General features: G+C 40.7%; 5 protein-coding genes across 7 annotated transcripts; 1 reads left to right on the top strand and 4 right to left on the bottom strand.

The window, feature by feature from the left end:
- Positions 1 to 21: 21 nt before the first annotated feature.
- Positions 22 to 11,136, bottom strand: pex1 (peroxisomal biogenesis factor 1). The gene is made up of 24 exons (XM_041054114.1): positions 10,945 to 11,136; positions 9,805 to 9,951; positions 9,579 to 9,662; positions 9,318 to 9,432; positions 8,324 to 9,018; positions 8,073 to 8,192; positions 7,811 to 7,931; positions 7,508 to 7,614; positions 7,247 to 7,332; positions 7,014 to 7,146; positions 6,671 to 6,767; positions 6,397 to 6,567; positions 6,113 to 6,267; positions 5,837 to 6,023; positions 5,487 to 5,653; positions 4,326 to 4,460; positions 4,162 to 4,226; positions 3,862 to 4,004; positions 3,346 to 3,449; positions 3,052 to 3,228; positions 2,416 to 2,658; positions 1,304 to 1,498; positions 943 to 1,073; positions 22 to 363 (listed from the first exon to the last, which is right to left on the bottom strand). Exons 1-24 carry the CDS (start codon positions 11,050 to 11,052, stop codon positions 279 to 281), a joined length of 3,771 nt encoding a protein of 1,256 aa, XP_040910048.1. The 5' UTR covers positions 11,053 to 11,136; the 3' UTR covers positions 22 to 278.
- Positions 11,137 to 11,303: 167 nt separating this feature from the next.
- Positions 11,304 to 14,114, top strand: rbm48 (RNA binding motif protein 48). The gene is made up of 5 exons (XM_041053372.1): positions 11,304 to 11,432; positions 11,667 to 11,857; positions 11,956 to 12,101; positions 12,411 to 12,970; positions 13,045 to 14,114. Exons 1-5 carry the CDS (start codon positions 11,304 to 11,306, stop codon positions 13,105 to 13,107), a joined length of 1,089 nt encoding a protein of 362 aa, XP_040909306.1. The 3' UTR covers positions 13,108 to 14,114.
- Positions 13,232 to 15,162, bottom strand: efcab1 (EF-hand calcium binding domain 1). Its single transcript, XM_041053373.1, has 6 exons — positions 15,087 to 15,162; positions 14,723 to 14,881; positions 13,923 to 14,027; positions 13,662 to 13,813; positions 13,358 to 13,462; positions 13,232 to 13,282 (listed from the first exon to the last, which is right to left on the bottom strand). The coding sequence occupies exons 1-6, from the start codon at positions 15,160 to 15,162 to the stop codon at positions 13,232 to 13,234; spliced, it is 648 nt and encodes a 215-aa protein (XP_040909307.1).
- A 229-nt stretch (positions 15,163 to 15,391) lies between these two features.
- On the bottom strand, positions 15,392 to 18,387 carry LOC121192488 (zinc finger protein with KRAB and SCAN domains 7-like). The gene is made up of 2 exons (XM_041054242.1): positions 17,440 to 18,387; positions 15,392 to 16,594 (listed from the first exon to the last, which is right to left on the bottom strand). Exons 1-2 carry the CDS (start codon positions 17,612 to 17,614, stop codon positions 15,699 to 15,701), a joined length of 1,071 nt encoding a protein of 356 aa, XP_040910176.1. The 5' UTR covers positions 17,615 to 18,387; the 3' UTR covers positions 15,392 to 15,698.
- Positions 18,388 to 18,516: 129 nt separating this feature from the next.
- On the bottom strand, positions 18,517 to 26,905 carry sytl1 (synaptotagmin-like 1). 3 transcript variants are annotated; one of them, XM_041054239.1, is made up of 16 exons: positions 26,796 to 26,905; positions 26,279 to 26,387; positions 25,288 to 25,414; positions 23,257 to 23,411; positions 23,031 to 23,148; positions 22,889 to 22,946; positions 22,761 to 22,797; positions 22,638 to 22,678; positions 22,219 to 22,341; positions 21,894 to 22,060; positions 21,690 to 21,792; positions 21,232 to 21,393; positions 20,776 to 20,854; positions 20,565 to 20,664; positions 20,099 to 20,304; positions 18,517 to 19,008 (listed from the first exon to the last, which is right to left on the bottom strand). In XM_041054239.1, the coding sequence occupies exons 3-16, from the start codon at positions 25,410 to 25,412 to the stop codon at positions 18,866 to 18,868; spliced, it is 1,617 nt and encodes a 538-aa protein (XP_040910173.1). In that variant the 5' UTR covers positions 25,413 to 25,414; positions 26,279 to 26,387; positions 26,796 to 26,905; the 3' UTR covers positions 18,517 to 18,865. The 3 variants fall into 3 exon arrangements, with proteins under 3 accessions (XP_040910173.1, XP_040910175.1, XP_040910174.1); XM_041054241.1 differs by having other exon boundaries at positions 23,257 to 23,408; XM_041054240.1 differs by having other exon boundaries at positions 26,801 to 26,880.
- Between the last annotated feature and the right edge of the window lie 1,095 nt (positions 26,906 to 28,000).

Below are 28,000 nucleotides of genomic sequence, written 5' to 3'. Positions count from 1 at the left end.
ATATTGAAGGCAAAATCTGAATTGTCCATTTTTATTTCCAACAATTCTATATTTTATAATCTTGACCTTACACATATGTACAGTAATTACATTTTAAGTAGATAAATGTCTTATTCATAATCAAGTAGAAAACAGTTTATTCAAACATAATATTAATTTACAACAATTGTCTTTAGAGCTCAGACTCCACTGATTGTTAAATTAATTATCGGTGCGTCACCACTTTTATTAATAAACATCAAAACAGGGGATTAGGTGAGTCACACTAATGTGTTTGTTCAAGCTAAAGTCACACGTTGCCCGGGTTTAAATGTGACAGAATGAAGAGATTTTCCATCTCCTGAACCACCAAAGCCTTCATACCTTTAAAAAAAGACAGAAAAAGGATTTAATAAAATGCTATTTCAATCAAAATTACCATAAAATACAAACAACTAGATCTGACTGATTGATCTAACACCAGGAAGGATCAACAGTATTTATCTTGTTTTTTCCAACATTAATAAATTAATTATTCATTCATTTGACACATGAGATGAGTCAGCAGCTATATATAGTTGACTGCAATTTCTGTGCTCCAGCTCCGCTACAGTTCTAGTGAATTGACAAAATACACAACGAAGTAATTTGACTTGATAAAACATGCTGAATATTGTGAGAGGAATTACATTATTAATTAAAATTACACTTGCTGCTACTTGGCAACACTTTTGAAACATGAGTTTATCAAAACTTTTTCTTTTCCTCTTGTAGGTGAGACTTCAAATGGCTCATTATATTCTTGATAAATTTCATAGTGAATTAAACCTATTAACACTTTTTTTTTTCCTCCAACATGACTTCTTTACTTCCTGTAGAGCAAACTGTTATTGTTACAATGGTTTCTTCTGTCTGTCTGTCTGTCCAGAGATTATGCTCTTTTTGTCGTGTTCTGACACTCACAGTTTTGTGTATCTGTTCCAGTCAGACTTGCTGAGAGACGGTCTGGTGGCAGCCAGGGCGGAGTTCACGTGAGCCTGACACAGCAACAGGCCCGGCTGGATGGAGGCTGAATGAACCCGGACACACTCCTCCTTCACAGACACACACACAAAAAAAAGCGTAATCATGCACACAGCACTTGGTTGTACACTAGCCATGAACAGTCTAAACAAGTACTGAAATAATATAAAAGTCTAACGGAATAGAAAAGTAATAAAAACTGCAATATAGAATGTAACTGAGTAGTAGACTGCAGTATTGAATGGAGCATGTAGAAAGCAATAGTTAGTTTAGTATCCTCCTATCCATTGTTATCACTTACATTAGCTCTCCTGTAGTTGTTCTTGATGTTGTTAATGTCTTGTTGTAGGCGCTCCAACTGCTCTGGGCTCAGCTCTTCATATCCACTCTGGAGGGATGACATGTAGGAAGGAGGGAGAGAGCCGCTGGGTTCCCGAACTGATGCCCCCGTACAGTCCTGGGTCATGGAGTTGGGTCCAGATACGCAATGGGAGTTCTGAGGCAGAAAGAGAGGAAATGGACAGACACAAAAATTATGTAAGAAATAAGTGTTTCAAAACCAGTGAATCACACCTCTGCATTTAGGACATACTTTAAGTGTCTTTCTTAATTTAAATCAATGCCACTGCAAAACTGAAACAGCAGAATTTTGTAAATGCTCTCAAATGTGCTCAAAGGTTTAAACTATAGCATCACGACAGAAGTTTCTGAGAATTCACAGTCAGTTATATAACATTTTGTGTTTGCCTTAGGATTGCAGCTGTACTGTAGTATTTTAAAATGCTATGTTTAAATTTTTATCAAGTCAGAAAGCTTTAGAATCATGCTCAGTTAACTCAAGACTTGCCCACAGGAATTTGCTGCAAATTGAAGATATTACTTATGGACTTCTTCCTGTAGCACGGCTACCATATTAATTGGGTTTGTCTGGAGAGCTAGGAAACCTTTTAAAGAAATAGTTTGACATTTTGGTAATATGCATGTTTGTTTTCTTTCCGAGGGTGAGATGAGAAGACTGATATCATGTCTAGACGTGAGACTGATATCAATCGTCTCATCTTAATCTCAAATCTCAAGAAAGCACATTTCTCAGTCATGTATTGTGAACTAGTCCTTTAAATCTTAAAAATTTGCTAAAGGAGGTGAAATCTCAGCTTACACTGGAAAGGCTCAATTAAACACAAATCTATGATCTCATTATTGCATTGTAGTGCCACTGAATGCATAATTTACACTTTTTGTAAAGTGAAATTATACAGCGTGCTGTGCAGAAACTGGTGCAATGCGTTTAAAGTTTGGGTTGTATTTCACTTTTGACTATTTAATGTGGGTAAACTACTGTTTAAACCTGAATATAAATGAACTATTAGGAAAAAAACAACAATTTTGAGGTATCTTGACTGCACTGCTCACCAGTCCTGAAATCGGTGAATTCCCCAACTCTGACTCGTAGGAGCTTCCAAAGTAGAGTCTCCAGACATTGCTGCGATGTTGATCATCTTCTGCTTGGAGCTCATCAGGCTCCAGGAGAACCATGGACTGGTCCAAACTCATGCCTGGGTCTCCGTCCCCCACTGAGTAATCTGAGCCACTGCTGTTGTTTGGGAAGATCATGGAGGACAGGCTCATGTCGCTGTCTGAGCCAGAGGCAAGCTCCTGATTGTCACACAAAAATAGAGGGCCTAAGTTTGGATACACTAGTACAAAAGGCTTCGTAGCACCAAAAAAGAAGCAAAGTAACTTGTTTCTACAGTTTAAAATGGCTTAAATTTAAGTTCAACATACCCTTGTCACCATAGTTGGGAATAATTTAAATTATGTTGTAAACTGATAGTGGACTCATATCACATGTGCAGAGATGCATATAAAACTCTTTATTTAATTATCCTATAGGGACAAAAAAGTGCTTGGCTGCTTCAGCATTAACCAAACATAATTTGGAAAATTGGCTGACCATCAGTTTCCTGGCTTACTGTTTTATTATGGCCCAAAACAACCCAGCACAATAAACTCATAAGTGGTGACATTATGAAAATACAATAGACTCACATGGGGTGTGCTGGTGCCCAAGCTGTTGTGGATGGCTTCCAGCTGTGCGTTGTAGAGCAGGGCCTTCAGGTCTGCCCCAGTGAACTGCTCTGTTGCAGCTGCCAGCTGCTGCAGGTCCACATCAGCGGCCAGGGGCACACCGGAAGTCAGAGCCTTGAGGATCTCCACACGAGACTCCTGGAGATGTGACACAGGGGGAGATGGTTTGTAAACAGTCGGATAATCTGCATATAAACTGAGTTTTAAAGTGTAGCACTATTAATGGTGTTAATGACTGATTCTAATTGGACAGACCAGATCAGGAGGTGGACAGTAGAGGGACTTGTCCAGTCGTCCAGGTCTCAGAAGGGCTGGGTCAATCAGATCTGGACGGCTGGTAGCTGCGAGCACATAAACACCTACCAAAAAAAAAAAAAAAAAAAAATCTGTTCAAAAACCAAAGTGTAAAAATAACAAACAGTGGTTTTATGGAAGGTTAGGTGCTGACTATTTATTGGCCAGGCTCAGTTACCTCCTGGAGTTTTTTAGTCATGGTGGGGTTGCCTGGCAACCAGTGGAAATCCCTGAAAGTCACTGCTCCCAGACAGGAATTAGTGCAGCACACAACCCTCCAAAAAAGACTACAATTCATTTTTACACTTCAGTTCTTCACTTACATGTATTTCTCAAAATGTTGGACTGTTCCTTTAAAAACATAATAGCAGCACTGAATACAAAAGTTAAATACACCAATATAATCACTTAACTGTTACAATGGATTGTCATTATGCAGAACGTATAGTAACATTAGGATACTTCTGTATGACCTACCCTGCAGTCCCTCCACGCCATCCAGCTGGGTGAGGAGCTGGTTGACCACACGGTCAGTTACACCTGTGCTGTCGTGGCCCCTCCTGGGGGCCAAAGAGTCAAACTCATCAAAGAACAGGATGCATGGCTTGGCTGCTTGTGCCCTGGAACAGACAAAGTGAGAAGTAGTTAAATGGAAGGAAAGTAAATTATTCCAACCATATGAAGGGCTAAATATTTGATGTTACTCATCATATCTGGCAACGAAATTCACAATGGAGTTACAGTGTAGTGTTGAGAGGACTGTAAATGCTCACTAACCTCTGGAAGACATCACGTACTCCCTGCTCACTGGCTCCAATGTACTTACTCAGAAGTTCAGGTCCCTGGGGAGAGGTAAATATCCTGTGTCACTGAAGATACGGGGCGCTCTCTTAAAGAAACACAAACTTCTGTTTGACAGTCTGAGCCAAAGTCCAGCCTACCTTGATGCTGATGAAGTTCATACCACTGTCCTTAGCTACAGCCCTGGCCAGCAGGGTCTTCCCTGTACCAGGAGCTCCATACAACAGTACTCCTGAGCGATGGCGGATAGGAAGATTGGAGAAAAGGATGGGATACTGCAACACACCGAAAACCCACAGTGAATTATTGTTATAAATTTAATACTTTGACAATACATTTTGTTAATCTGCATTAAAACAGCCTTACATCTGCTGTGATTTAATGTAAAATAATAAGACATGAAAAATAATGGATTGTTTCATAATATAATAATGAAACAAGTATCATTTCAATTATGATACTGGCCACTAGGATGCTGTGAACAACACTGGACAGTGAAAGATTTAATGACTAACTTGATACACTTATTAAGTTTTTTTTAATCACACTAACAGTCTTAAGTCTTACAAGGCTTATAAATAATAGTGCTGGTGTACTCTGCTCAAAGGTTGGGTTAGGAACAAAACAACAGAGATGATGACTAAGTGCTGGCAGCATCAAATATTAAATGGTATAAATAAATCAAATCCTAGAAATCACAACCTGATGTTTTCTGTTTTGTTTTTTAAATCAACTGGAATTACTGTTGTAGAAGGTACTAATGTGAGAAGTGGAAAATTAAGTCATTAAAAAAAGGCAAACTCTGTTAGAAATAGGTTACAAGTTCTTAAGGGATTAGTGGAATCCACAGACAGAGCTTAAGATCAGGTTAATTTTCTAAAAACACAGCGACTCTAATCATTTATCACCCGTTTCTATCATACATATAAATAGGAACACAGTTTACATAGTTATTGTTCTAAATGAAACAGCTTTGAGGTTGAAGGTAAGCTGAATAAGAGTGATGAAATTGCCTGTGTATTTTACTTTGTAATTAAATAAATCAGTTTCAGTTAATTATAATGAATGTGTTCAATTTCTTCCCATCTGCTGTTATCACTTCTCTGCTGTTACACTCACTTGCGTTGAGACTTTTAATAGCTAACAATCAGTAGCCTTTATGGTGATAAATGATTAAGACACTGTCATCACGTTCACTTTTGCTATTTAATTTCATTACATCTGTTCCTTGTGTATGGAACAGTGGAGCTTCCATCTGACTGAAAACACACCAGGCTGTCTTTTGATTGGCTGATACTGACCTTAGCAGGGAGCAGTATGGTGTCCATTAGCTGTTGTCGCACCTCTCTCAGCCCTCCCACCTTCTCCAACCCATGACCACATGGGGTGTGGAGGTCTACCCCCCATAGCGAGGGAGGTGTGAACCCTTTAAGAGCCTGAGCAAAGTCCCTCCACAACAGACACACACCTGAGAAAAATAAAGAGCCCAGATAATGACGGTGGTAAAATAAACACAAGCACATTAGCTTAATTAGTGACAAGAATCACAAAGAACTCAAAGAACAACTAAAAGTGATCTTCGAATAAACAACATGAAACTTTATTATGAATTATATCATTGTAGTGTAGTGTAAAACAAACTCTTTGTTACCCTGGTCACTGTTTCCTCTTTGTACAGTGTTAGCGTGGACAGCTCGCTCCAACAGCAGTACCAAGTCTTGAGGTGTGTAACCCTCTGTCTCCTTGGCAACGGCCACCAGGTCAAGAACTTGTAAAGTCTCCTCAGACAGACTGGACTTTCTGAGGATCAGATGGCGCAGGATCTCTGCTCTCTGGGCCTGCAAACAGTAACGCACTAGCTGTTGGTTCTGTGCTTTTTCTCTTTACCAGCGTGTATGTGTCTGTGCTTGTATTTTCGTCTAATAACCTGGTTTGGTGGTTGGATGTTCACAAATCCCTGGATGAAATGGGACCCCTGCACTTCGGTCAGCGAGGGGTGGAGAGAGTGCTCACTCTGGCTGGTGATGATCAGACACACAAGGCTGGAGTGGACCACCACCTCATCCACCACATCCTTCAGACCTTCAGTCACAAAGAGACAAGAAGAACTAACATCAGGGCCAGAAATAATTATCAATACTGTCTGTGATATGTTTTGACAAAAAAAAAAAATCTCTCCACACACATTCAAGTAAAAAATGTATAGTTTACTTTGTGCAATGAGCTGCTGCAGCAACGCCTCAGGCCCCTGCTCATGTTCAGGTGAGGTTGGTGCCCCTGTCACATGATCCAGGTCGTCAAGAAGAACAACTGAAGGCTGCCTCCACTCCGCCTGTTCGAAAATATCCTGCAGCATCTGTCTCACGGTTTCTGCCCTTTTACCTAAAAATGAATTAGTTCATTCATGATGGTTTCTGATAAATATAGCCAAGTTTTTTAACCAACCAGACCACCATTAAGTGTTTGCATGGGAGTATTTGTAGACCTTGTAGCTTCCTGCAGTCCACCACCTCCACATGTGCATCCAAATCTTCTCTAGCTTTCCTGCAGAGGGCCCAGGACAGAGCACTCTTTCCACTCCCCTGTGAGGGTAAAAAAGCAACAACACAGAACATTTCACATACTTTAGTAAAACAATATTGGTTGCGATGGTAATGTATTCAGTTAGTTACTTTGCTGTCTGGTGAGTTTAAGCTGGCAAATCAACAGTGTCAATGTTAGTTCTTCAAAATCACTGTAGACTTTAATTTACTCTTTAAAATGGAACAATATCTGTGTTGTAAGCAGAAGTATGTAAACATTTTTATTTCTGTTATGTAAAGAAATACCTTAGCACCAGTAATGAGTAGAGCCCCTCCTTGGAGTCCCTGTCCAGTGGTACCAAGCTCTCGCGAGAGGGGAGTACCCAGAAGGCTGTGGGAGATGAACTCAAATCCAGTCCTACTAAGCTCATCAATCCCACTGGAAAAAGACGAAGGAGTCAGAGATGTACAGAGAATGAATGCTGAAAAGGATCCTTATTTAAAATCATACAAAGGCTCAGAAATAACTACAGACTTACCCAAGAATACTGAGGGAGGGAAGCTCTGGGTTGGTTGTTTCAGATACAGCTTTCACAGCTGGCATGGTTACTAGCTCTCTGTCTACCTGAAGGTGACACAAAGTGACAACTGTGAACAACACCACAGAGACTTTAAACAAAATATGGTTTTATCCATCATTTGAATGGAATTATGTAGAGAAAAACTGCAAGGAGCAATCTGTTTTGTGGAAACTGTATTGGAATATTGATGGGCAGAACTCAATATGTGCATACTGATACCTGTATGTCTTCCTTCTGGATAAGACTGTGCGCGAGTAGAAACAGCTGGTCTGGAGGATCACTCACTGGTTCTGGCTTCAGCACAGTTAAAGCAAAGTCTAACTTTGCTATAATTAGGGAAAAAGAGGGGAGAACAGTGACATTTTATTTCAGCTCAAAGTATTATCATTTAAATTATGCTTCATGATTTCTGATATTTAATATTTTGGGAACCTTATTGCAAAGCCATCTGCATATTTATCTGTACATGATTAATAAATACATTTCTGACAAGCTTGAAAAAGAAGTGTAGAAACAAATCACCATCAGTTCCATGTAGGAGGATGGTGCCAGACCGTGCAATCAGACAGGCCAAAGGTTCATGACTCTGAGTGTGCAGCCAACCAAGGAAAGCTGTCTGGATCTCCTCATCATCCTCCTCAGGCTGAGGAGAAAATGTCAGAGATCACGCGGACATAAGGGAAAAGGGTAAATTAAATTTTATGCAGCTTTGAACAAATTAAATGTGTTGATACTTGATAATGTGCACCACACTGCCGCTACAGATGGCTACTCCAGCACATACCAGTGGTTTTAGAGGCTGTAGACGAATAGCGGTGGCCACTTTGATGGTCGATTTCACTGGCTTAATTCTAACCGTTGAATGAGGCATGATATTCAACCTGATGGCCAGGGGCAGTGGGATCTGAAAAAAAAATCTAATTGTTTTTGCAAAACATGACAGTTTATAGGGCAGCAGAGCACTATACTAAAAATGGCCTTTGTTAATTGGTGCATAAATGGACCAACTACTACTCTCTTGAAAAGCATACATACCCATACTCTTCCATTGTGGATCTCTCCCTTGCTGGGACTCCTTTGTTCTCCTGCTAGCTTCTCAATACAATGGCACACCACCCTGACCACCATGACTTCCTCCTCTTCTTTTATATCTTTGCCTCCATCCACAGAAGCAGCAGCTTGAGTAACTCCTGTGTTCTTCTTTTTCTCCATGGCCTGCTTGGCTCTGTCCCTAGTTTCTTTAGGGGAAGGAACTTTGGAGAGTAGGCCATATGTCATGGGAGACTGACCTCCAGTTAGTCCAGCATTTGGTCCATGCCGCCAAGGAAATAAATGAATAACAGCAGTTGAAACGTGGCTTATGGAGCAAAGAGGGTCAGGAGGTGCACCGCACACTCTGTAGATAGAGTCAGTGAGAAGGGGAGGGATGCCAGGTACTGGTGGTAGTTCTTTAACCGTGTCATATGTGCCCTTAATCAAATAGCGCAGGAGGCTCCTCAGGTCAGCTATGCCACCCCACTGGTGGTTTTGAGGGACATGAGTGGTATTTTCTAATGTCTGTCCCGAGGAGGAGGAGAGACCTGAGGTCTGCTGTCTATGAAGATGCTGTTTCTCACTGCTCCTCACCGGAGAACCACTGAGGTCACTAATTTCAGCACGAGTCTTCGGAGAGACAACTAGTTCTGTGAACTGCTCCAGTCGACCATAGGGCACAGATGGCAAAAGTGATGCTGAACAGAGCAAGAAGCAGATCAAACTGTGTTCATGAATACTGTTTATGGATATGATCAAGATATAAAATTTTCAAAAAGAGCTTAACAAATGCTTTAGAAAGTAAACTTTACTCGCAGAGACCACAGAGCCTGAAATATTTTACAATTATTACATAATGAAATATTACATTTTTGATTATAAAGTTATCAAAGCCTATGTTTTTTCTCATGAATTTCTTAATTTTGAATAACTCAAGGCTCATTTAACAGATTGTTGGCTACTGACAAAGGATAATAATTATTGCATTAACTCTGACCTATTCGGATGTAGATGGCTGTGTGACTGTCCACCCACACAGGAAAGACAGCATCTTGGAACACCACTCTGATCTGATCTAACAGCTGCTGCTCCAGTGCAGCACTGTGAAGCTCCTGAAAGTGCCAAGCAGAGGAAACCAATAAATTAATGCTTCTTAAAAGTGGTAAGTGATAGTGATTAAAGAGTGTATTTAAATATAATGTATACTTGTATGAGGAAATTAGGTTCCACGTTTCTTTGAGTCACTATGTTCACTCACTAGGATCTCCCAGTCATCAGACGACAGAGGCTCCACAAACACTTGATGCACTGATGAGACCTGGTGACATGGTCTCAGGAAGCCCTGAAGGAAAACGCACAACTAGTCAGTCAACCTAAAGAGTAACTGACAATTACTTTAAAATGTCAAAAGTCTCTCAGGATGTAACATTTAAAGATAACAGGGTATTCATGTGGGAGACATAGTGCAAAACAAATTCCTCTACCTGCTCTCCATCTTTCAGGCCCAGCTTTTCTCCTAGTTGCCGACACAACTCCACTTTATGGCTGTCGAAGCTGGAGGAGGTTCTGTTTTGAGTCCAGCTGAGGAACAACGGAGACCCATGGCTCCATGATAACTCCAAAGCTTGGTTCTGAAACACATAAAAAGCAGGTTTTGCTAGAGTACTATTAAATGTCTGAATCATGGCCTCCCTACTTTTTCTGCTAGCCAGAAGGTTCCCCTCTTTCTGTCATTTTACAGTTATTTTACACAGCTTAGAACAACAATCAATGATAGAGCTAAAGCAGGTTTGATTTTTGTGTAAAGATGTCAAACTGGAGGAGAGGGGGGGTTGAGCCAATAATTCCTCTGACCAGCAAGCCAAACAGGAAAGGAGAAAAGCCTGTACAAATATCATGGGAACTATTTTATGAACGCTCCTTCAAATAATATTATACAACAAAAGAAGACAAGATTCTTTATAAGTTTATAAAGATGTTAATGACCATAACAAAGAAGAATACAAAACAGTGCAGTAATTTATAGGAATGCACAGGCATTCACCCAGTCTCCTGCTCCATTTCTAATGTAATGCTTTGTCACCACCAAGTGAGATTCCAAGAGAACTACTACAAAAATGCTTCTGACAAAATGGAAACCAACAGTGAAAATACTAACTACATCTTTGATAAGACACTGTTTCACACATCTATTCAGCGGTATTTGTTATTTTGGTTCTATCGCTTGAATGTTTATTAAACCCAAACAGAAAGCAAGAATTAATCTCTAAACAACACAGTCTGTCCCCATTTGATGGTTGATGAATTTTTCTCACTGACATATTGGTTGCTGTGTCTTCAATTCTCTGATAGGTCGCCATTATTGATTATAATAAGACGTAATTTTGACTGGAAGGTATCAAAAACAAACAAAAGGCTGAAACATTAATTACGTTTAGAACTAACACCAACAGCCTACCGTTTAACAATAAAAGAAAACGAACAACAGCCTCACAAACGCAAGATACATTGTTTTCGCAAACAGGTTGGCACTTTTACTTAAACACTGTTTCACCAAACTGAACTTCCACTATTATTAGATAGTTGAAACTGGCAGCCGGATAGCTAGCTATCAGCTAACTTACCTCATTCAGGGAAAGATGCGATATAAGCTTCGGGGGGAGGTGGAGAAAGCAGTTTTTTGCGTTGTTAAAGACCACAGTTACGGGTTGAATGCCCTGATTATTAAACATATTTTCCACATTGCCTGACTAGCTCCGTAACTTGCAGGCAGGTTGCTCTGCTAACGTTAAACGTGCAACAAAGTTCATAGTCGATCGATGTGCTCTGACTGTGCCCAGCTAGACAAAAGCAGCTGATATCGAGCTACACTATTTTTCAAAATAAGACATTATGCTTGGACACGCAATGAACGAATGCGTCTGGGAGAGAGAATGAGCTCTTATTTTGAAGTGTGCCAACCGGAAAATTTATTTCCAGAAACATGGCGGCACCTGTAGGCAACAATTCAGGTTGTTGGGGTGTTCCGGAGGTCTACAAACATCACGAACAGCGAAAAGTATGCATTTCTAGACCAAAGTATAGGGAGGGAAGGAAAGCGAAAGCGGTTAAGGTGAGAAAACGTCCCTCTCTGCTAAATATCTTAACTGAAACACAATGAATCATAAGCTTTGAGACACTTTAGCTAGAGGGTAAACGTCACTCAACATAAACATACACTACAAATAATATAGTCTTTACATTATCATCCTGCCTGACCATTGTCATTCGCATGCAAGATTGATAGATTGATGCCAAGTCACTGCAGAGCAAATGTCACCATGTTTGTCTTATGCATTCTCATTAGGTGTACACCATCAATTTAGAGTCTCGTTACCTGATGGTCCAAGGGGTCCCAGCCATTGGAGTGATGACAGAGCTGATCCAGCTGTGTGCCCTGTATGGAGCCGTGGAGGAATACAAGCCCCTGGATGAGTACCCTGCTGAGGACTTCACAGAGGTTTACCTGGTCAAGTTCCAGAAACTCACAAGTGCCAGGTTCAGGATCTGACTTACCTTATTCATTATACTGCACTGGTTGAGGGTTGAAAAGACCTGCTATATATTTTTTCTTTGGTTTAAAATGTTTGTTTCAGAGCAGCCAAACGACACATGGATGAAAAGAGTTTCTATGGTGGCGTGCTGCATGTGTGCTACGTCCCAGAATATGAGACTGTGGAAGACACCAGGCTAAAACTGCAGGACCGGAGGAGATATGTGATGAGGGCTGCTCAGAATAAAGGTACGCTAATGAGGAAATCACTATTAATGAATGTGTGGCAGTTATAAATAAACAGATAGACAGGTAGATACTGATATATGTATTTATATGTATATGTTGTCTTTTCTTTTTACTTTCCGCTTTTTTTTTTTAAACTCAGATCCTTTATTACATCGATACTACACAGATTGTCCTATGCTTTGTTGGTTTTTAGACACTAGTCCTGAAGAAAAAAAAATCTTTTCAGTTGTATTTTTCTATAGTTGGAATGACAAATAAATGTTAACTTAAACTATTTGTTGTTTTTCCTCTTATTTACTTGTTAAAAAGCAAGAGAAAAGGAACAGAAAGAGGCAGCAAACGAGGAGCCCACAACATCAAACACAGCCACCACATCAGAGGAGATCATCTCCAGACATGATGAAATGCCTAACAGTGATAATACAGGGGAGACTTCAAACATCAGCCATTATTCAGGCTTTCCTTTACTGCCATTACCTCCCCAGGAACATCATTACTATGGACATAAAGTTCAACATGGGAGTACACCAACAGAAGACAAAATGGGGACATTACATAACGCCATAATCGACACAAAACAGCAGCCAGCTCAGAGTTCAAGTTTCAGTCAAAGCTCTTCAGTCAGAGACAAAGGGACACAACACAAACACACAACAAATCAGGCTTCTGCAGTCAGATTTGTCCCGAGGACCACAAACTTGGACAACAGGAAACGCAAAATGGAAGAGGCTGCAGTGAACTCACTGACTGATGTTTCTGGAAAAAATGAGCCTTTGATTGGACCAAAGCTACCTGAACCACCTAAACTGGACATGGAGGATGAATCATTGAACACAACAGTCAGCCTCATCAGGAACACAATGAAACAGGTAACCTATACTATGATTTGGTTTTAGCAATTCTTCACTATAGATGTCATAATTCATGGAGTCATCTTTAACAGGTGGGATCAGTTCCTGATGTCAAACCAGTGGAGAAAAAGATGAAACCGCGTCGTCGGATTTGATCGCACCAGTTCAGTTTCTCATGGCAGCTTGTTTTTATTCACACATTTTGCATCACAATGCAAACAGCTATAAATTTTTGTATTAAAGAAGCCACAGCTGAAAATGTTCATGAATATGATTTCTTCATGGTTCCAGTTGTTCCTGAAATACATGTTGCTCAAATGTCTCAATACTCTGCAAAGGAAAAAAAAAGGTAAAAATAGGAACTTCTGGCTGAAAAATGTATTACATTTGTCATCATGTGATTACCGTGGTGTCAGGGAGGCAGCTTCCAAAAGCTTCAAGTAATAGGTTCTCCTCTCTCACTGCCATTTCAAAGTCATCAAAAGACAGTTTGCCATCATGGTCATGGTCCTGCCAATGGAAACAACATTGGTAACAGGCTTAAGGTCAGCTTCTTTGTAGATTGTAAAACAGAGTTAAATTCCTCTTTGCCCTCTGAAATGAACATTTCAAGCTAGTTTTGAGGACGTTGTACAGAGTGAGTATGCAGAAGTAACTCAACAGGTTACAGCAGTAAACCAGGATGTTTGAGCTGCAACTATACCCTTACCATCTTCTTGAGTGTGATCTCCACCAGGTCTTTTATTCCTTCGTCAGGGTCCTCTTCTGTGGGCTGTCTGATGAGGCTATTCTTCAGCATGTGAAACATCTCCTCCCTTGAGATGTAACTGTCACCGTTCAAGTCGTACACGTGAAAGCAGTCTGAGCCATGCAAAAAGGGAAGAGCTATTATCTGGATAATAAATTGTAACTCTGATTTTTATGTATTGGAGTGTAAAACTGAGCACTGCAAATAAGGCTGAGAGCTTACATTTTATTTTTTCATCCAAAGTCCCTCGAAGGAAAACAGATAGTCCTTCAATCCACTCATTCATACTCACCAAGCCGTCATTGTCTTTGTCAAATGTTCTGAATACTGTAGGACAGATTATCAGTGTCTCCAAACAAATATGTCTCAAAACAATCATACAATTCAGCATAAATGAATAATAAAGTTTCCATTACTGAATGAATGAGTGCTAAATATTTACTGGGCTTTAACTTGAGCAAATTCTTTCACTGAACTTCATGTGGAAATCAATTACAAACAACACAACTCACTGATCTAAATAAAATAACAGTCTGAGAACTTTGGTTGTAATTACAGAAAGAAATAGAGACAAACTACATGGTTCTTTGCAAGAAACTCAAGAAATTATTAAGAAATAACGGATCTTGTTTATTTTTATTTTTCTCTAATGTTATATTTATCTCTCTAATCTAATGTTTATATTTTATTGCCCCTATGTTTAGATTTCATTGCCCTTATGTTTAGATTTCATTGCCCTTATGCTTAGATTTCATTCTTGTTCACGTCTTGCTCTTGATGGCTTAAACTGGGACCTGAGTACTAATTTCGTACCATAACATGTAAATGTCCTGGTATGACAATAAAGTTCCTTGATCCTTGATCCTGATCTATAAAATTAAGCGTCACATAAATCTCAATTTTTTTGTCCTTCCAAATATGAAATATTTAACATCCTACACACTTATCCAAAGCATCAACATGGCATAAGAAAATGTTTGTATCATTTAATATAATTGGGGGAAAAAACAAAAACAGAATACCTCCGTCCATGATCATGTCATCGGTCATCCCAAAGATGTTGTGCAGGATGCTCCTGAACTTCCCTCTGTCCAGGCCGACGGCTGCTCTCCCCGCGGTAGCAGACTCGCCCAGGAGAACATTAAACTCTCGGATAAGGCACTCAACCTCTGTTTTACTGACTAGGGTCACAGGAATAATGGCTGACATTTTACGTTATGTAATATCAGCTGTTTGACATTTTGCTTTTTTCCCCCCAATGGGAGCTTAATTAAAAACAAACGTAGCTGTAGCGTAGAGCGGAAAGTGCATCAACTTACACACTAACAAACTAGATGAGCTTAGCACAGGATAATTAGACAAGAGAAGGTTTAACTGAGTACTCACAGTGCCCCGCTTGTTTAGAGATTGTTTCTGACAGAGTCTGTATCAACTTTCTGTTCATAGCAGACATTTCTGACATTTTTAGAGACAGGACAGGATGAACACGAGTCCTCCGACAGGGTCGATGTTGACACGCCGTCGCTAAGGCAACCACGTACCATTCAAGCTAGCACTATTGTATGAAAAAGACGGCTTGTTTAAACTGGACAGCGTTTACATAAGGGGAGGAATATAGAATATAAAGAACATTCAGAATCAAAACTAAAGTTATAGCTTAAGAGTTTATTAATAAAGACTAATCAGCTACAGCTCAGTACCTTTAAGCCACCGGCACTTTGGACAGTGTAATGCAGTGTCTGCATTACAAATAGGTGAAGTGAAGAGACACTGTCAGGTTTGCACATATAGAAAAAAACTATACTTTATTTACAATGCTTAACAAACAAAAAGGTATTAAAATGAATCATAACTTTAACTATAATCCATCATGTGCTTTTTTTCTTAGGTCTCTGTTAATTTTTTTTAGGACAGATTACCTTCAATAAATCATATATCTTAATACACCAGTGCTCAGATCTCTTAAAGTGAAACCTAACACACTCCTTGTGCTTAAACTCATTTGACCTTTCCTATGTGTACAGCCATGTGTTTTGTCATCACATAATTTCTACTGAACTTTCTTCCGCACACTTTACAGCTGTACGGTTTCTCGCCTGTATGGATTCTCATATGTACGTTCAAGTTTCCTAGGTGGCGAAACTCTTTCCCACAAGTCCTGCAACGGTACGGCTTCTCCTCCGTGTGAATCCTCATGTGCACAGTCACGCTCTGGCTGTGTCTGAACTCTTTACCACACACTTCACAGCTGAACAGTTTCTCCCCAGTGTGGATTTGATTGTGTACAGCTAGGTGTGCGCTGCGGCTGAATTTTTTGCCACAGAAACGACAGCAGTAGGGTTTGTTTCTTCCCTTTGTCTCTTTGTTTGGTGGAGGCGTTGGGCTATGTGGTTCAGATCCCTTACTCCGCTGGCTTTTCCCTGTGTGGCTCGGCTTGTGGACTTTACTGATACTGTAGCCTGTCAGTGTTTCTAAACTCAACTCAGATGCAATGTTATTTAGAGTTACAGAACAACCTGGCAAAAAAGTCCAACATTCATCGCTTGACAGAGAGTTTCCATCAACCTTACCGTGGGCCGCTGAGGAGCTGGGTATAGGATTTTTGTCTTCATTTCCTGAGTCATGAGTTTGCATCTCACTCAAGTCCGAGTAAATGCAACTCTTCATACAGGTGGGAGTCAGTTTCAAAGTGCTGGGATCAGAGTCCTCCATATTCAATAGCTGTTGTCCCCCTGGACTGATCCACGGCTCTTGCTGCTCCTGTTTGATTTCTGGAGGTTCTGGGACCAGCAGGCTACAGTCCCTGTGGTCAACACTAGGGCTGTTGTGGCAGCTCTTGGGACTCCACTCCTGCTCAAAGTGTTTCTGCTCATGTGCAGAGACCTGCGGCGGGTCTGTTAAGAGGAAAACAGAAGAAATTTTTTAAAACTCAGTTTGCTGAGCTTGTATTCGAGGATTACAGTTTACTTTCATTTAAGCTGAGAGAAGTTCTGACTAGTCAGTTGCTGGCATCAGTCTGGACAAGTCATACACACTGGAAGCACAACCAAAGAAACTTCAATGTTGTCAGGAGCCCCAGAGCAGGAAGAGACACTGCTTAGTGCCATCAGTGATCATGGGGCTTCGCTATCTTTCGGTATCATTACAATGTGGCTCTGAACACAGCTTTCAAACACAATACTTGGCTTTTTAAAGTTCTGCTAAAAGAAAATTGAAGAACCATGGAATACAACCATCACCTTTTCACAATATAAGGATTTGCAGCCTAATAATTAAGTTTCAGGCATATAGCTGCCCTCACACTACTTCAAACATATGGTTGAGAGCAACTTTAAACACGTTAAACCACTACCACAGTGAGACAATGTACAGAGAACATTAGCTCAGTATTTGTTGATAAAAACGCCTGAAATTTAAATAATGTTTAAAGTGATTACAAGTTAATCAGTTTTGTTTAGTATGGAGTTTAAATTTTGAGTTAAGACTTTTAAAACTTAGACTTTTGGGCACCGCTGTAAAATGTGTCGACTACATTACCCACAATGCCCACCGCCGCCAGTTTGGTCAGAAGAATGTGATACTACTCCACATCTCTTTTTTCACAAAAAATCTCCACGCAACATTACACATATGCAGTCGTAGGCTACTCTACAGGACCCGTGAACAGACTTTGAGGTGTGAAATCAGTGGAGGTCCATTTAATGGCTGGTTTAGGACGAAACACAAAGTCGAAACAAACCTTCGCTGTGTAAACGCGCTTCTTGTTTAAGTCCATGTTGGTCGCTGTCTTCTTTGGAGCGAGCTGCTTCCTCCTCGTACTCTGCTATCGTCCTCTGCACCGCTGTGAAGATCTCCTCTGCTGCCGCGCTCAGCCGCTCGGTGATGAGCAGCTTCAGCAGCTGCATGCGAGACATTTTAAACAGCTATCAAACCTCACCTACACCACAGACTCCATCCATGTAGGTGTGTCAATCGAGGGACAAAAATATAAGGCTATTATGTCCGAGTACATCCTTCAAAATAAAAGTATCATATATCCAATACATTCAGAGGATCTCACAGATTTTGAATGGGCACTGTCTTGAATAAGGAACAGTGCATTGCAATGGAACTATACTATAGCTTCAGTGTTGTCCTTACATTTACATTGTCATAAATAACAAGGGTTAAGAGGACGCAAAACATCTGTACCCTTATTGAGACTTTATTTTGTAAGCAAAATAGCTCTACTTCCGGTCCCATTTCAGCTTGATGGAAGAAAGTTACGATTGCCATCTGCTGGACAGGAGTTCTGGGTCCTACGATAAATGCCTTCCCCCATTGTCGTTTGATGGATAAAACAGAAGATAAATGTAAAACTGTTTTGATGAGAAAAAAAGTGAGGATAAGTTACACAGCATTGTCTTCTTGAGTTCTTGACCTTATTGTTCACATTCCACTCTGTTATTTGCCAGAAAGGTCCATAGAATAGGTACAAAGTCTGACCACAAGGCGGCAGTCTGCTAATCCCTCAAAAGTAAAAGCTGAATGCATTTCACTGCAGGCCTTTTGGATCCTATCAAACAACAGTAATGACATGTAAAATCCTAATAATCACAATATGTCTGCTTCAGGGTGAAAGTCATAAGGCCAATTTTTCTGACATACTTGAATGTGATGGAAAGAGCTGGGACCAAACCTAAAATAATTAAGAAACAATTATCTGTTATCAGTGTTATCTGTGTCTATCGGATATTAAATTTTAAAAATAATGTCTCTATCATTGTCTCCTTGATGTAGGATCAGCAGGTAAATCAGAACACTAAATAAATCCTCAGTTTAGGTTTGATATTTAATTAATAAACTACAGCGGATTACAAATGTGCTTTTATCAGATAATACACGGACAGAATTGAAAAAAAAAACCCAAATAAAACATTTGAAATTCAGACAGATTTGGTTTCAAAACTAAATATTTCTGATCTACACCATTATTTCACAACACTGCACCACTACTTACTACCTCTGTCTGTGTGTCTGTATGCATGAACAACAAAAATAAACAGTGTATGTGTGCATTATTGTGACAGAGAAGTTAAATGCGCTTATGTGATGAGCATTCTTTCAGTCCAAGCGTTATTTGAACACGTGTACCAATGTGTCTTTGTGCATGAATTGCGTCTGAGTCACATGGACCTGTGAGCGAGGTTAGTTCTGATTGGTAGAGTCATGTCAATCCAGTAGTTTGGGTTTTCGATCATGGAGGTCCACACAGTAATCTCCTCTTCCGTGGAGTCCATCCAGCTGACAGCCTCACCATAACTCTGACCTGCCATTAAAGAACAAAAACAACAACACACATTCATTATTTATGTTGAAGACATTACAACATAATGTCACAACCCACACACTGAGGAATGACGCTTTTCTTTATGAGGCCACGGAGACCATCCCATCAACTGACCACTGTTCCTGTATGTACATGCACATATACTGTATTTCCTTGTGTTATGTTGCATAAAACATTGCTATGGTGACAGGCAACGAATCAGTCTTTATGTTTTTCCTTCGGTCAGCACTCAGGCTCACTTGGAGAAGCAAATTAATCTCTCAGCAGACTGAGATCCAAGAGAAGATGCCTGACAGCCCCCAAGCTGAAAGCAGTAACAATGAACAAATCCAAAATGGTACAGTGGTCAAGTCAAGTCAAATCAACTTTAATTATGTAGAAGTAAGTCATAACTGAAGTTATCTCAGGCCACATTTCATAAATGTATACAATTTCATTTGTGTCACCAGCTTTACACCATCCCTCTGTCTAGGTGGAAGCTTTCAACACCCAGCAATCCAATATGGGATATACAGCAATGTGCCAGATGCTCTCTGGTAACCTAGAAATGCCAACAGAACAAAATGCAATGCAATGCAAAGTACTGGACCAAAATGCTGTCACCACACCACTCCTAAACACCACTGCAGATGAAGCATAAAAGGCTACTTTCACACCAATATAAACACAGCAACATCAATTCCCTTCTTAACTGTCGTTTGCAATATTCTCTGTCACAAAGGGCTTCCACTGAATCAGGAAGCGACCAGTCTTAGCATTTTTCACTGTTGCATACTTGTAAAGATGTCAAGTTATTGATAAAAGCTCTTGTATTAGTGTAGTACAAACACCTTAGTCAATTTTCACTGCTCTGAAAATGGAGTTCCTATTTTAGTATAGGTGTTCTTTTGATCATAATGAAAACTCTCTGGTTTGTTATTTTCTTTTGCCAACTGTTTCAGCCTTTAACTGCTTCATGTGAGCTTATACTAATTAAACGCCTGTGGGAAAATCTGATATGCATTTTATATTTAGGAGGCAAAATCACAGGCTCAAAGTATTAAAATGTACAGTGTAGAGAGACTCTAACCAGTTCCACAGCTCAGACGAATCCCTCCTAAGACGTGTGTCTTTAACCCTTCGCGTTGCCAGACGGTCAGCTCAGCGCAGGCCTCTCTCAGGTCACTGGTGTGGAAGCCATCATACACCATTGTGTGGTTGTAGGTAGGGCTGATGGAGCGCTTCACCACCCGCGTCTTCTGACCACTCTGTCTACTGGCATCTGGGAGTATGTAGCTTGTGGGGTTTAAAATGTGATATGAGTATGAATGCTTGTGAGTTCAAATCAGAGTCAGATGGATTGATGGATTCTTTGTCTACTAGAGATGACTCAAAAACGACACTACCATCTATCATACATGCTGGTACAAGTTGGGTGATACACTAAAACACAATGATCAAAAATATAATTAAAATGTGGCAGCAAATAGAAAATTGTTGCCAGGAAAAATAATTGATGACAAAATATCAAAAAATATGATTCAGAGCCAACGCACCTTCTAACAAAAGAGTCTATGGCACCTCGTGTATTGGAAAGGAGACCTTGAGCCTCCCGAAGCCAGATGTGAAGCTCTCCTGTCAGTGGCAGACCACTACCTTAACACACACACAGACACACGCACACACACAGAAAATATATGAGACTCGGGTGATTGGGATATTGAAGTAGGACATAATGTGCGTCCATGATGTATGTGTTCTGCTCACCCTCGAATCCGTCTGGGATGAATTTAATAGAGAGCATGATGGTCCCGCGACTGCTAATGGAGTCTGGATTCAAATGAACCTGTGATGAGGGTTAAAAAGGAGAGAAGAGACAAAAGATAAAAATAGGGGAAAAGACAAAAGAAAGAAAACGCAAGGAGGAGGGAAGCAGAAGTGTGGAAGCAGGAAAAGATTAAGGTTACATAAAACCTTAGTTGATATTCACAGCATGTCTTCCTCTCCCCTCAGCTATCCCAGACACAAGAGACACTCCTCCCTGCATTCGGTGTCTGCCAAAACTGCTGTTGCACAGACACTCAGATACTAAACAAATGTAGATGCAGGCATCATAGTGTTTTGGTAAATATTACTATGGGAGTATTCAAACACACATGCTAATTTATTTGACTACGTGAATATGCATTTGCATGCAAGTCATTCATATCTACTGTTCCCTACCCGTGGCTGCAGGTCCTTCCACAGTGGCTGAGTCCAGGTCCAGTCCCAGAGGCCCAGAGGCACCTCCACCTCACCCAGGAACACATTTCTCCCAAGGGACTCAGCGTGCCACACCGACAGGTTCAAAGTCCGACTACGCAGCTCCCCAATCCTCACTTTATACTGAAAGCATATAATCACAATCAGACATTTAACACATAGCAAGATGGAGGGACAGGACAAGCTATTATGGGACCTTACATTTATGGTGATATATGGCCACCATAAGAAATGTCACCATAAGCTACAAGAAGTAAAATCTGGTAATTTATTGAAAGGACATTTTTAAAACTATAGAAATAAGTGACTGCAGTGCATGTTGCAGGCCACGTGGAGGAGAGCTGAGAGACAAATGGCAAATAAAGAATTTTTGTGAAGGCTGCCACTTTATGTAATATGTGAACAAGGGAGTGTCTCACTCTGAGTGTCTGATCGTAGACCGGGTTGAGTGTCTTCTTCTTCACTGCAGTTTTCTTCTTGCTTTGACTCGACTTGTCCGGCAACAGATACGTTTTAACATATCTGTGAAACACGCATACACATAGACATTATGAGACTGGTTTTACATAACGCGGTTGCTGCAATATGCTCATTCAGATTCACATGCGTGCACTGTCACTCACGGGTCAGAGCGGTTCTTGCGTGCTGAAGCGATGTCCTCGCAGCAGTACACTTTGACTTGCAGCTCCTCCTTCTGGGTCTCGTAAACCAATGAGAATTGGATACGGCCCCTCACCTCCACCAGTCCGAAATCTCCTGAGCTGAACAGACTCATCATGCTTCCACTGAGCTAAAACACACACATATACACAGAGAGAACAAAGATCAGCACCTACGTCATTGTCCTGAGCTGAGTCATCTTGCGTCACTGGATAGCCAATTAATCAAATGTGCGTGTGTGCGTGCACGAATGCGTGTCTGTGATTGTGTTTGTGTGTGTGTGTGTACCGTGTAGCCTGAATGAAGGCTGCTGGTGGAGCTGCTGGTTTTCAGAGAAGCTGGGTCTGGCTCTGTCAGGCTGCTGCTCAGAGAGTCAGTGTCAGTGTCCCTGTTGTGACCGTGAAACTCATCCTAAATACGCACGCACATGCACGCACACGCACACACACACACACACACACACACACACACACACACACACACACGATTTTCAGATACACTGATACGTCACTTCTGATCATCTATCAATTAGTACATTCTGTCTACATATCATGTCCTTCAACTCCTCTATTGTACCCTACTATGAGTGGCTAAAAATTAACTCTGTATGTCTGTATAGAAAGTGGAATAACTGGCCAGTTAAAAGCTGTGTTCATCAGAACCATCAGTCATGATAATCTATGAATGTGGGTGTGTGTTATAATCACCTCAGGCTCCTCTGAGCGGCCATTACTTCTCCTTTCACACTCTATGAGCAGAATGATAAGTTAATATTAGAATCAAGAGATAGCTAGACAGGTACAGAGGCACTGAAAAAGAAACTTTCATACCTTTGGATGACAGAGAACTATTTCTAGGCTGGAGGCCCTGGAATCAAAGATGGTTTATTTATATCTGGATGATTATTTAGAAATCAGCTTCATGCATGGAGACACAAAACAAGGATGCTCACACAGACCTGTGCTACAGGACTTTTTGTTCTGGGTGTGGGTGTGGGTTTCAAACTTCCTGGACTCCTGAGAACACAAATAAGAAAGTGGAAAAATATTATCCAACAAATTTTGCAACAAGCAATATGATTTTTCTCTGCACTCACTAACCCTCCTTTATCCTCTTCCTTGTTGTCATTCAGTCTTCTCTCTGCCCCAGGAGAGGTGTTGTTGTTGTTGTGGGAAGTTTCCTCTCCCTCTCCATTAAACAATCCAGTCAGGGGCACATCTGTTACCACGGCAACAACCACAGGCCCATCATAAGGATACCCCAATACCAACAGGAAAGCAGCCTCACACGCCAGTAACAGTAGTACCGCATTAACTGAAAACTGACCTCTGCTTTTTGTCTTCCTTTGGCGTATGGTGGCATGGACAAGGTCGCAGCCCGACGTCTGGTTACAATGGCGTTTGCTGCGCTCCTCGATGAACCATGCTCCAGACAGGGAGCGCAGACGTGCAGGGTCCGTCTCTGTCTGCTTGAGGGTCCTGCTACGTTGACACAGGGCCAAGTTAAACAGCAAACAATCACAACTTCCTCTCTGCGAAAGTTAGCTGATGTCAACTGACATAAGAAACTAAACAGAGGGTTGTCACTGGTGTCACAGAACCAGAAACATGTAAAAGACTAAAACGTGTAAATTTTCCTCATTAAAAAAAAATATGACTTGCCACATTTACATGTACATTAATAAGTTTTCTTTCTGTTACATTCACCCCCATGACAGCAGAGCTAAAATTATTTGTTGAATTATCAATTGACCAGTCTACAGAAAATTAACTGGCAACAATTCGGTTAACTGACTAATTGTCTAAGTCAATTTTCAAGCACAAAAGTCAAATATTGCCTGTGTTAAGCTTCTCAAATGTGAGGATTTGCTCTCTGCCTTCAGTCCTGAGCAGCTGTGGTGGGCATTTCTGATGTTTTATAGACTGAATAATGAATCAATACCTCAAAAACAAAAATCAATACATTAATTTTTAATAAAATTTGTAATGTAAGTCCTACTTTGAAGATTAATCAGTAGGTATTTTGACTATTACATTTTGTTAACAAAACCAACGGTACCATGGAGCTCCCTGACCATGTGCTCAGTGGTCAAAACCATTTTGATATGTGCAAACGTTTCTCAGATGTAGGCAGAAATTATTTCAGCAGTTGACATAAAATTCAGGGAGCAAAGCCAAAGAACTTGAGTTTGCCAGTCAGCCGACGTGGAGTGTTTTTAAATATTCATATATAGTTATGATCAGGTCTCTTGAATATCCTGGTTATGTGTTGTGCATGTAAACATCATATCCTGGTTTTGAGATACCTCGGAAAGAAACCTTTAGAATACCATGGCTGCATCACCAACTCAAGTTAAATAGTAGTTAGTGAAACGAAAAATATGAGCAGCAATATTTTTGTTGCTCTTGTTTTCCATTACTCATGATCAAATGGAGAAGCTAAATCCCACAGTGTGAATGTAACAGAGCTCAGACAGCCAGAAACACAAGTGTGTTCCTCCTCAGAAATAAGTGGGTGAGCTGCTGAGGAATCAAGACACATCTGCTGCCAGATGATCAGAAACCTGGATATTGTTATGAACATGTACACTGGGATCTCATGTTTCGTGTAAACATCGTATCCTGAATAAGATCAAAACCAGGATAAGACTCAAAACCTGGATAGAGGCGCATTTGTAAATGCACTGTAATGATCTGACTCTACATACTGAGGCTTCAGTTAACAAATGAGACTACACTCAAAAAACATTTTTTTAACCTAAAACTACAACATAGAGGTGACAAATTAAAGGAAAAGTGTGAATAAATGAGTGGAGAAACACAGCAAATGCAGATTCTTCCTGACAGGTGTACTGTATGACACAATTATGCATTTAGCATTTAACACTGTGCACTCTGACTTGACTGTGACTTTTCCCTGTTTAGTCATCACCTATAATCACGTGATAAACCATTTTTATCCTGATGGGAGCTGTGTCATCCAGGATGACAATACCCCCATCCACAGAGCACAACAGGTCTCTGAATGGTTCGATGAGTATGAAAATGATGTGATTCATAGCCTATGGCCTTCACAGTTGCCAGATGTCAACCCTATTAAACCCATGTGGGAGATTTTAGATCTCCAGCGCTTTGCACCACCATCCTCAACACAAAATGAGGGACTATGAACATCGTTTGTAGCAAGATGTCCATACAACGGTGCATAGAAGTTGTTCTAGAAGCGCATGGTGGTCCAGCTTCTTACAGACATTTTATGTTGTTAATTTGCCCATTAATTTGTCATCCCTCTGTATGTTAGTGTTTATTGCTGGATTACTGGAACTGGCACCTAAAAGGATAAACAATCACCTCTGACCTTACACGTCCTTCATCAAGACGACGTAACTCCAGGTCTCGTTGTAAGACCTGGAGGATGATGAACTGCTCCTGTTCTGTCAGGTGGCTCAGGTCAAGAGAAGAGTCAACCTGCTCCCCCTCCATCCCTGAGAGAGAAGTACATACAAACACAATCCTTAAACCAACAGACAGTTAAAACAGCTGATCTCTAATTACACTCATGACCTAATGGTAATGTTTAATGCCGTGCCAGTGAATAAAATAAACATGCTATATGTTAGGATCTCACTATAATACATGATTAAAAAGGTATCAGAGCCTAAAGCAAGTCTGGTTTAATACTGATATTGCCGCAGGAACTTCTACTATTTTCCATTGGTACACAATTTCTTTGCCAAACCAGTGCTTCCTGCCCTATGACCCCATAAAATGAAGGCCCCAATCACATGCTGCATGTTGCATATGCCTGTGAGTTCTGAGTAGGTTTGAAGTGATTTTTTTCATCCCTCTCAAACCCTGAAAAGATTAAAGTCCAGTTTTCCCACAAGAAACCAGCAAAAGATTCAAAGGGGGAAAAACACATCAGAAAAAAATCCTGTATATCATCTCAGGGCCCTTTGGAGGGGTACTGAACCCCAGGTTGGGAACCACTGCACACTGTCAGGGTACAGTACACTTTGAACTCCCGTGTCCTTGCATCGCTCTGGTGCCTCAGTGGGTGAGGACACATGTTGTTTCAGGTAGGTTATTCCCGTCTGCTTCTGTGACTTTCATCCCCTCCTGCACCAAAGGTTCTCTTCTGTAGACGGCGGACTAAAACCACAAACCGGCTTGAAAATAAATGTAAATTAAATTACTATTTACGCTGCCATTACCTGGTCTGATCCCGAAGAGATATTATTTTAAAAAGATAGCAAACCTCTGTATGTAATAAACTAACCTGATGCACTACTAAATGATTTCTGTCTTTGGGTGTGCGTGCGTGTGGCCACTGCCTTGAGGCTAGTTACCTTTGAGTACTCAACGCATGCGCAAAACGATTCTCTTGTCCAAGCAGTTAGGAGTTTGGCAAACAGGATATCACAGGAAAAGTGCACCACAGCTTTCACAGGCTGACATCTAAACCAGAACAGAAAAATGATAACGTTGTAGTGTGGAGTAGATGACATTGAGTATATTATTTTTTTATTCAGATAATATAATTTGTATAACCTTATTTTTGCATAGAATGTACTCAATTGATTAAACAGTTTCTGATGTTTTTAACACAAGGTAAAACGACTGTAATATTTAATGCGACACTTTTTACTGGTTATTTACGTGTTTGGACATTTATATATATATGAAGTTTCTTTGTAGGGAAAATAGGCCTGAAATAGGCACTTCCTTCATCATGAACACCGCGAGAGAGAAGACACCTGTCGCCACTTTTTTCCCTTTTTTGGATCAAAGGTTAAAATCTAGCCCCTTACATTCATTAAAAATACACACCGAGAAACATAAAAACCCCAGGCAAAACTGTGTTACCTTACTTGACAGCTTCCGCCAGTTCCATCTGTGAAAAAAAGTTTGGTGAAAAGTTGTCCTGAGTACGGTGGATGTGTGCGGGTGTGTGTGTGTGTCTGTGTCTGTGGGCTGAGTAAATGGAGTGAACACGCCCTCCAGAGTCAGTCCGCACAGGGGCTGCTCACAGCCGGGAGCTGAGTGTGAGGCGGAACAAACAGCAAGTATCCAGCGGAGAGGGGAGGATGATTGTGTGCGTGTTAAAGCGTCGGACTGATACTGTGCATTTGTTTGACTGTGTGATATGAGTCACACAAACACACACACGGATGTTTTACCACCAGTTGCAGGGTGGAGGTGGGATGTAACTTTCCTCCTTGTAGCCTTCCACACCTGCTAAACACACACTTGACCACACACTGAGGCTGCTGCTGCACCTAGTCCACTGTACACACACATGCACACATATACAAACAGAGCTTTCTGCTTGTTTTAAAGCAGAAGATAGACTAGCCAGCAGCACATGAAAACAGCCTCAACCTTAGTGTGGACTTGTGATAATGTGTGTGTGCTGGACTTTTCCTTTCTCGCACTAGAAATGTTTGTGTGTGTGTGTGTAGGGGGAGGGGGAGTTCAGCGTCGAAAAAAGACCTGTATTCAGTCCTGTCTTTTGTCAACAGACTTGGATGACAGCCACAGTCTGCCCAGTTGGGAAGCTTTTTGTGTGGGTTTATTCAAGCCTGTAGGTTCTGGCTCAGACAGTGACTGGTGCATCCAACCAACCATCCTGCTGTTCCCCTAAAGGCCTCCATCAACACTCTGTTCCTGCTGGAAGCTGGGATCCATACTGACACTCTCACATCTAAGGATTAATAGGCAATTCTTATCTACACATGCCTCTGGTCGCACCCAGATTACAGTCGAATCAGTTCACTCACTCGACTAGTATGGGCAAATACGCACTCAACACATACTGTGACAACACACTGAGAGAAAGCATTATTTATTATTAATCTATTCAGACTGCTAGCCTTGTTAAACATTTTTCCATTCTAATGGCATCACCAAAAAAATCCCAAATATTTCATAACAATCAACCTAACGATTATTAACAAGAGTAAACAGGGTCACATCACGTCTCTTTCAACTGTCACTCAGGGGTTAAAGCTTATTTGTATGTTACATAAATATGAGCAATCAAACCTGATATCTCCTCCATGAAAATTAAC

Source organism: Toxotes jaculatrix, chromosome 13 (assembly GCF_017976425.1).
Source record: "Toxotes jaculatrix isolate fToxJac2 chromosome 13, fToxJac2.pri, whole genome shotgun sequence".
Lineage (NCBI taxonomy): Eukaryota > Metazoa > Chordata > Actinopteri > Toxotidae > Toxotes > Toxotes jaculatrix.
This window is presented reverse-complemented; position numbering and strand designations above follow the sequence as displayed.

Bases quoted from the DNA above. Each gene is read 5' to 3' on its own strand.
- efcab1 (XM_041053373.1), bottom strand. From the start codon at position 15,162: ATGTCAGAAATGTCTGCTATGAACAGAAAGTTGATACAGACTCTGTCA. The intron at 13,463-13,661 runs GTAAGGGTATAG...TTCCATTGGCAG, and splicing joins AGATCACACTCAAGAAGATG to GACCATGACCATGATGGCAA. The intron at 13,283-13,357 runs GTAATCACATGA...TTTCCTTTGCAG, and splicing joins GCTGCCTCCCTGACACCACG to AGTATTGAGACATTTGAGCA.
- pex1 (XM_041054114.1), bottom strand. From the start codon at position 11,052: ATGTTTAATAATCAGGGCATTCAACCCGTAACTGTGGTCTTTAACAAC. The intron at 9,433-9,578 runs GTGAGTGAACAT...TGGCACTTTCAG, and splicing joins CTGATGACTGGGAGATCCTA to GAGCTTCACAGTGCTGCACT. The intron at 1,074-1,303 runs GTAAGTGATAAC...GTGTCTGTGAAG, and splicing joins ACAACTACAGGAGAGCTAAT to GAGGAGTGTGTCCGGGTTCA.
- rbm48 (XM_041053372.1), top strand. From the start codon at position 11,304: ATGGCGGCACCTGTAGGCAACAATTCAGGTTGTTGGGGTGTTCCGGAG. The intron at 11,433-11,666 runs GTGAGAAAACGT...CATTCTCATTAG, and splicing joins GGAAAGCGAAAGCGGTTAAG to GTGTACACCATCAATTTAGA. The intron at 11,858-11,955 runs GTTCAGGATCTG...TGTTTGTTTCAG, and splicing joins CAGAAACTCACAAGTGCCAG to AGCAGCCAAACGACACATGG.
- sytl1 (XM_041054239.1), bottom strand. From the start codon at position 25,412: ATGGAGGGGGAGCAGGTTGACTCTTCTCTTGACCTGAGCCACCTGACA. The intron at 22,342-22,637 runs GTGATTATAACA...GTGCGTATTTAG, and splicing joins GCCGCTCAGAGGAGCCTGAG to GATGAGTTTCACGGTCACAA. The intron at 20,305-20,564 runs GTGCGTTGGCTC...AAACCCCACAAG, and splicing joins ATAGACTCTTTTGTTAGAAG to CTACATACTCCCAGATGCCA.
- LOC121192488 (XM_041054242.1), bottom strand. From the start codon at position 17,614: ATGTCTCGCATGCAGCTGCTGAAGCTGCTCATCACCGAGCGGCTGAGC. The intron at 16,595-17,439 runs GTTTGTTTCGAC...TCCTCTTAACAG, and splicing joins AGCGCGTTTACACAGCGAAG to ACCCGCCGCAGGTCTCTGCA.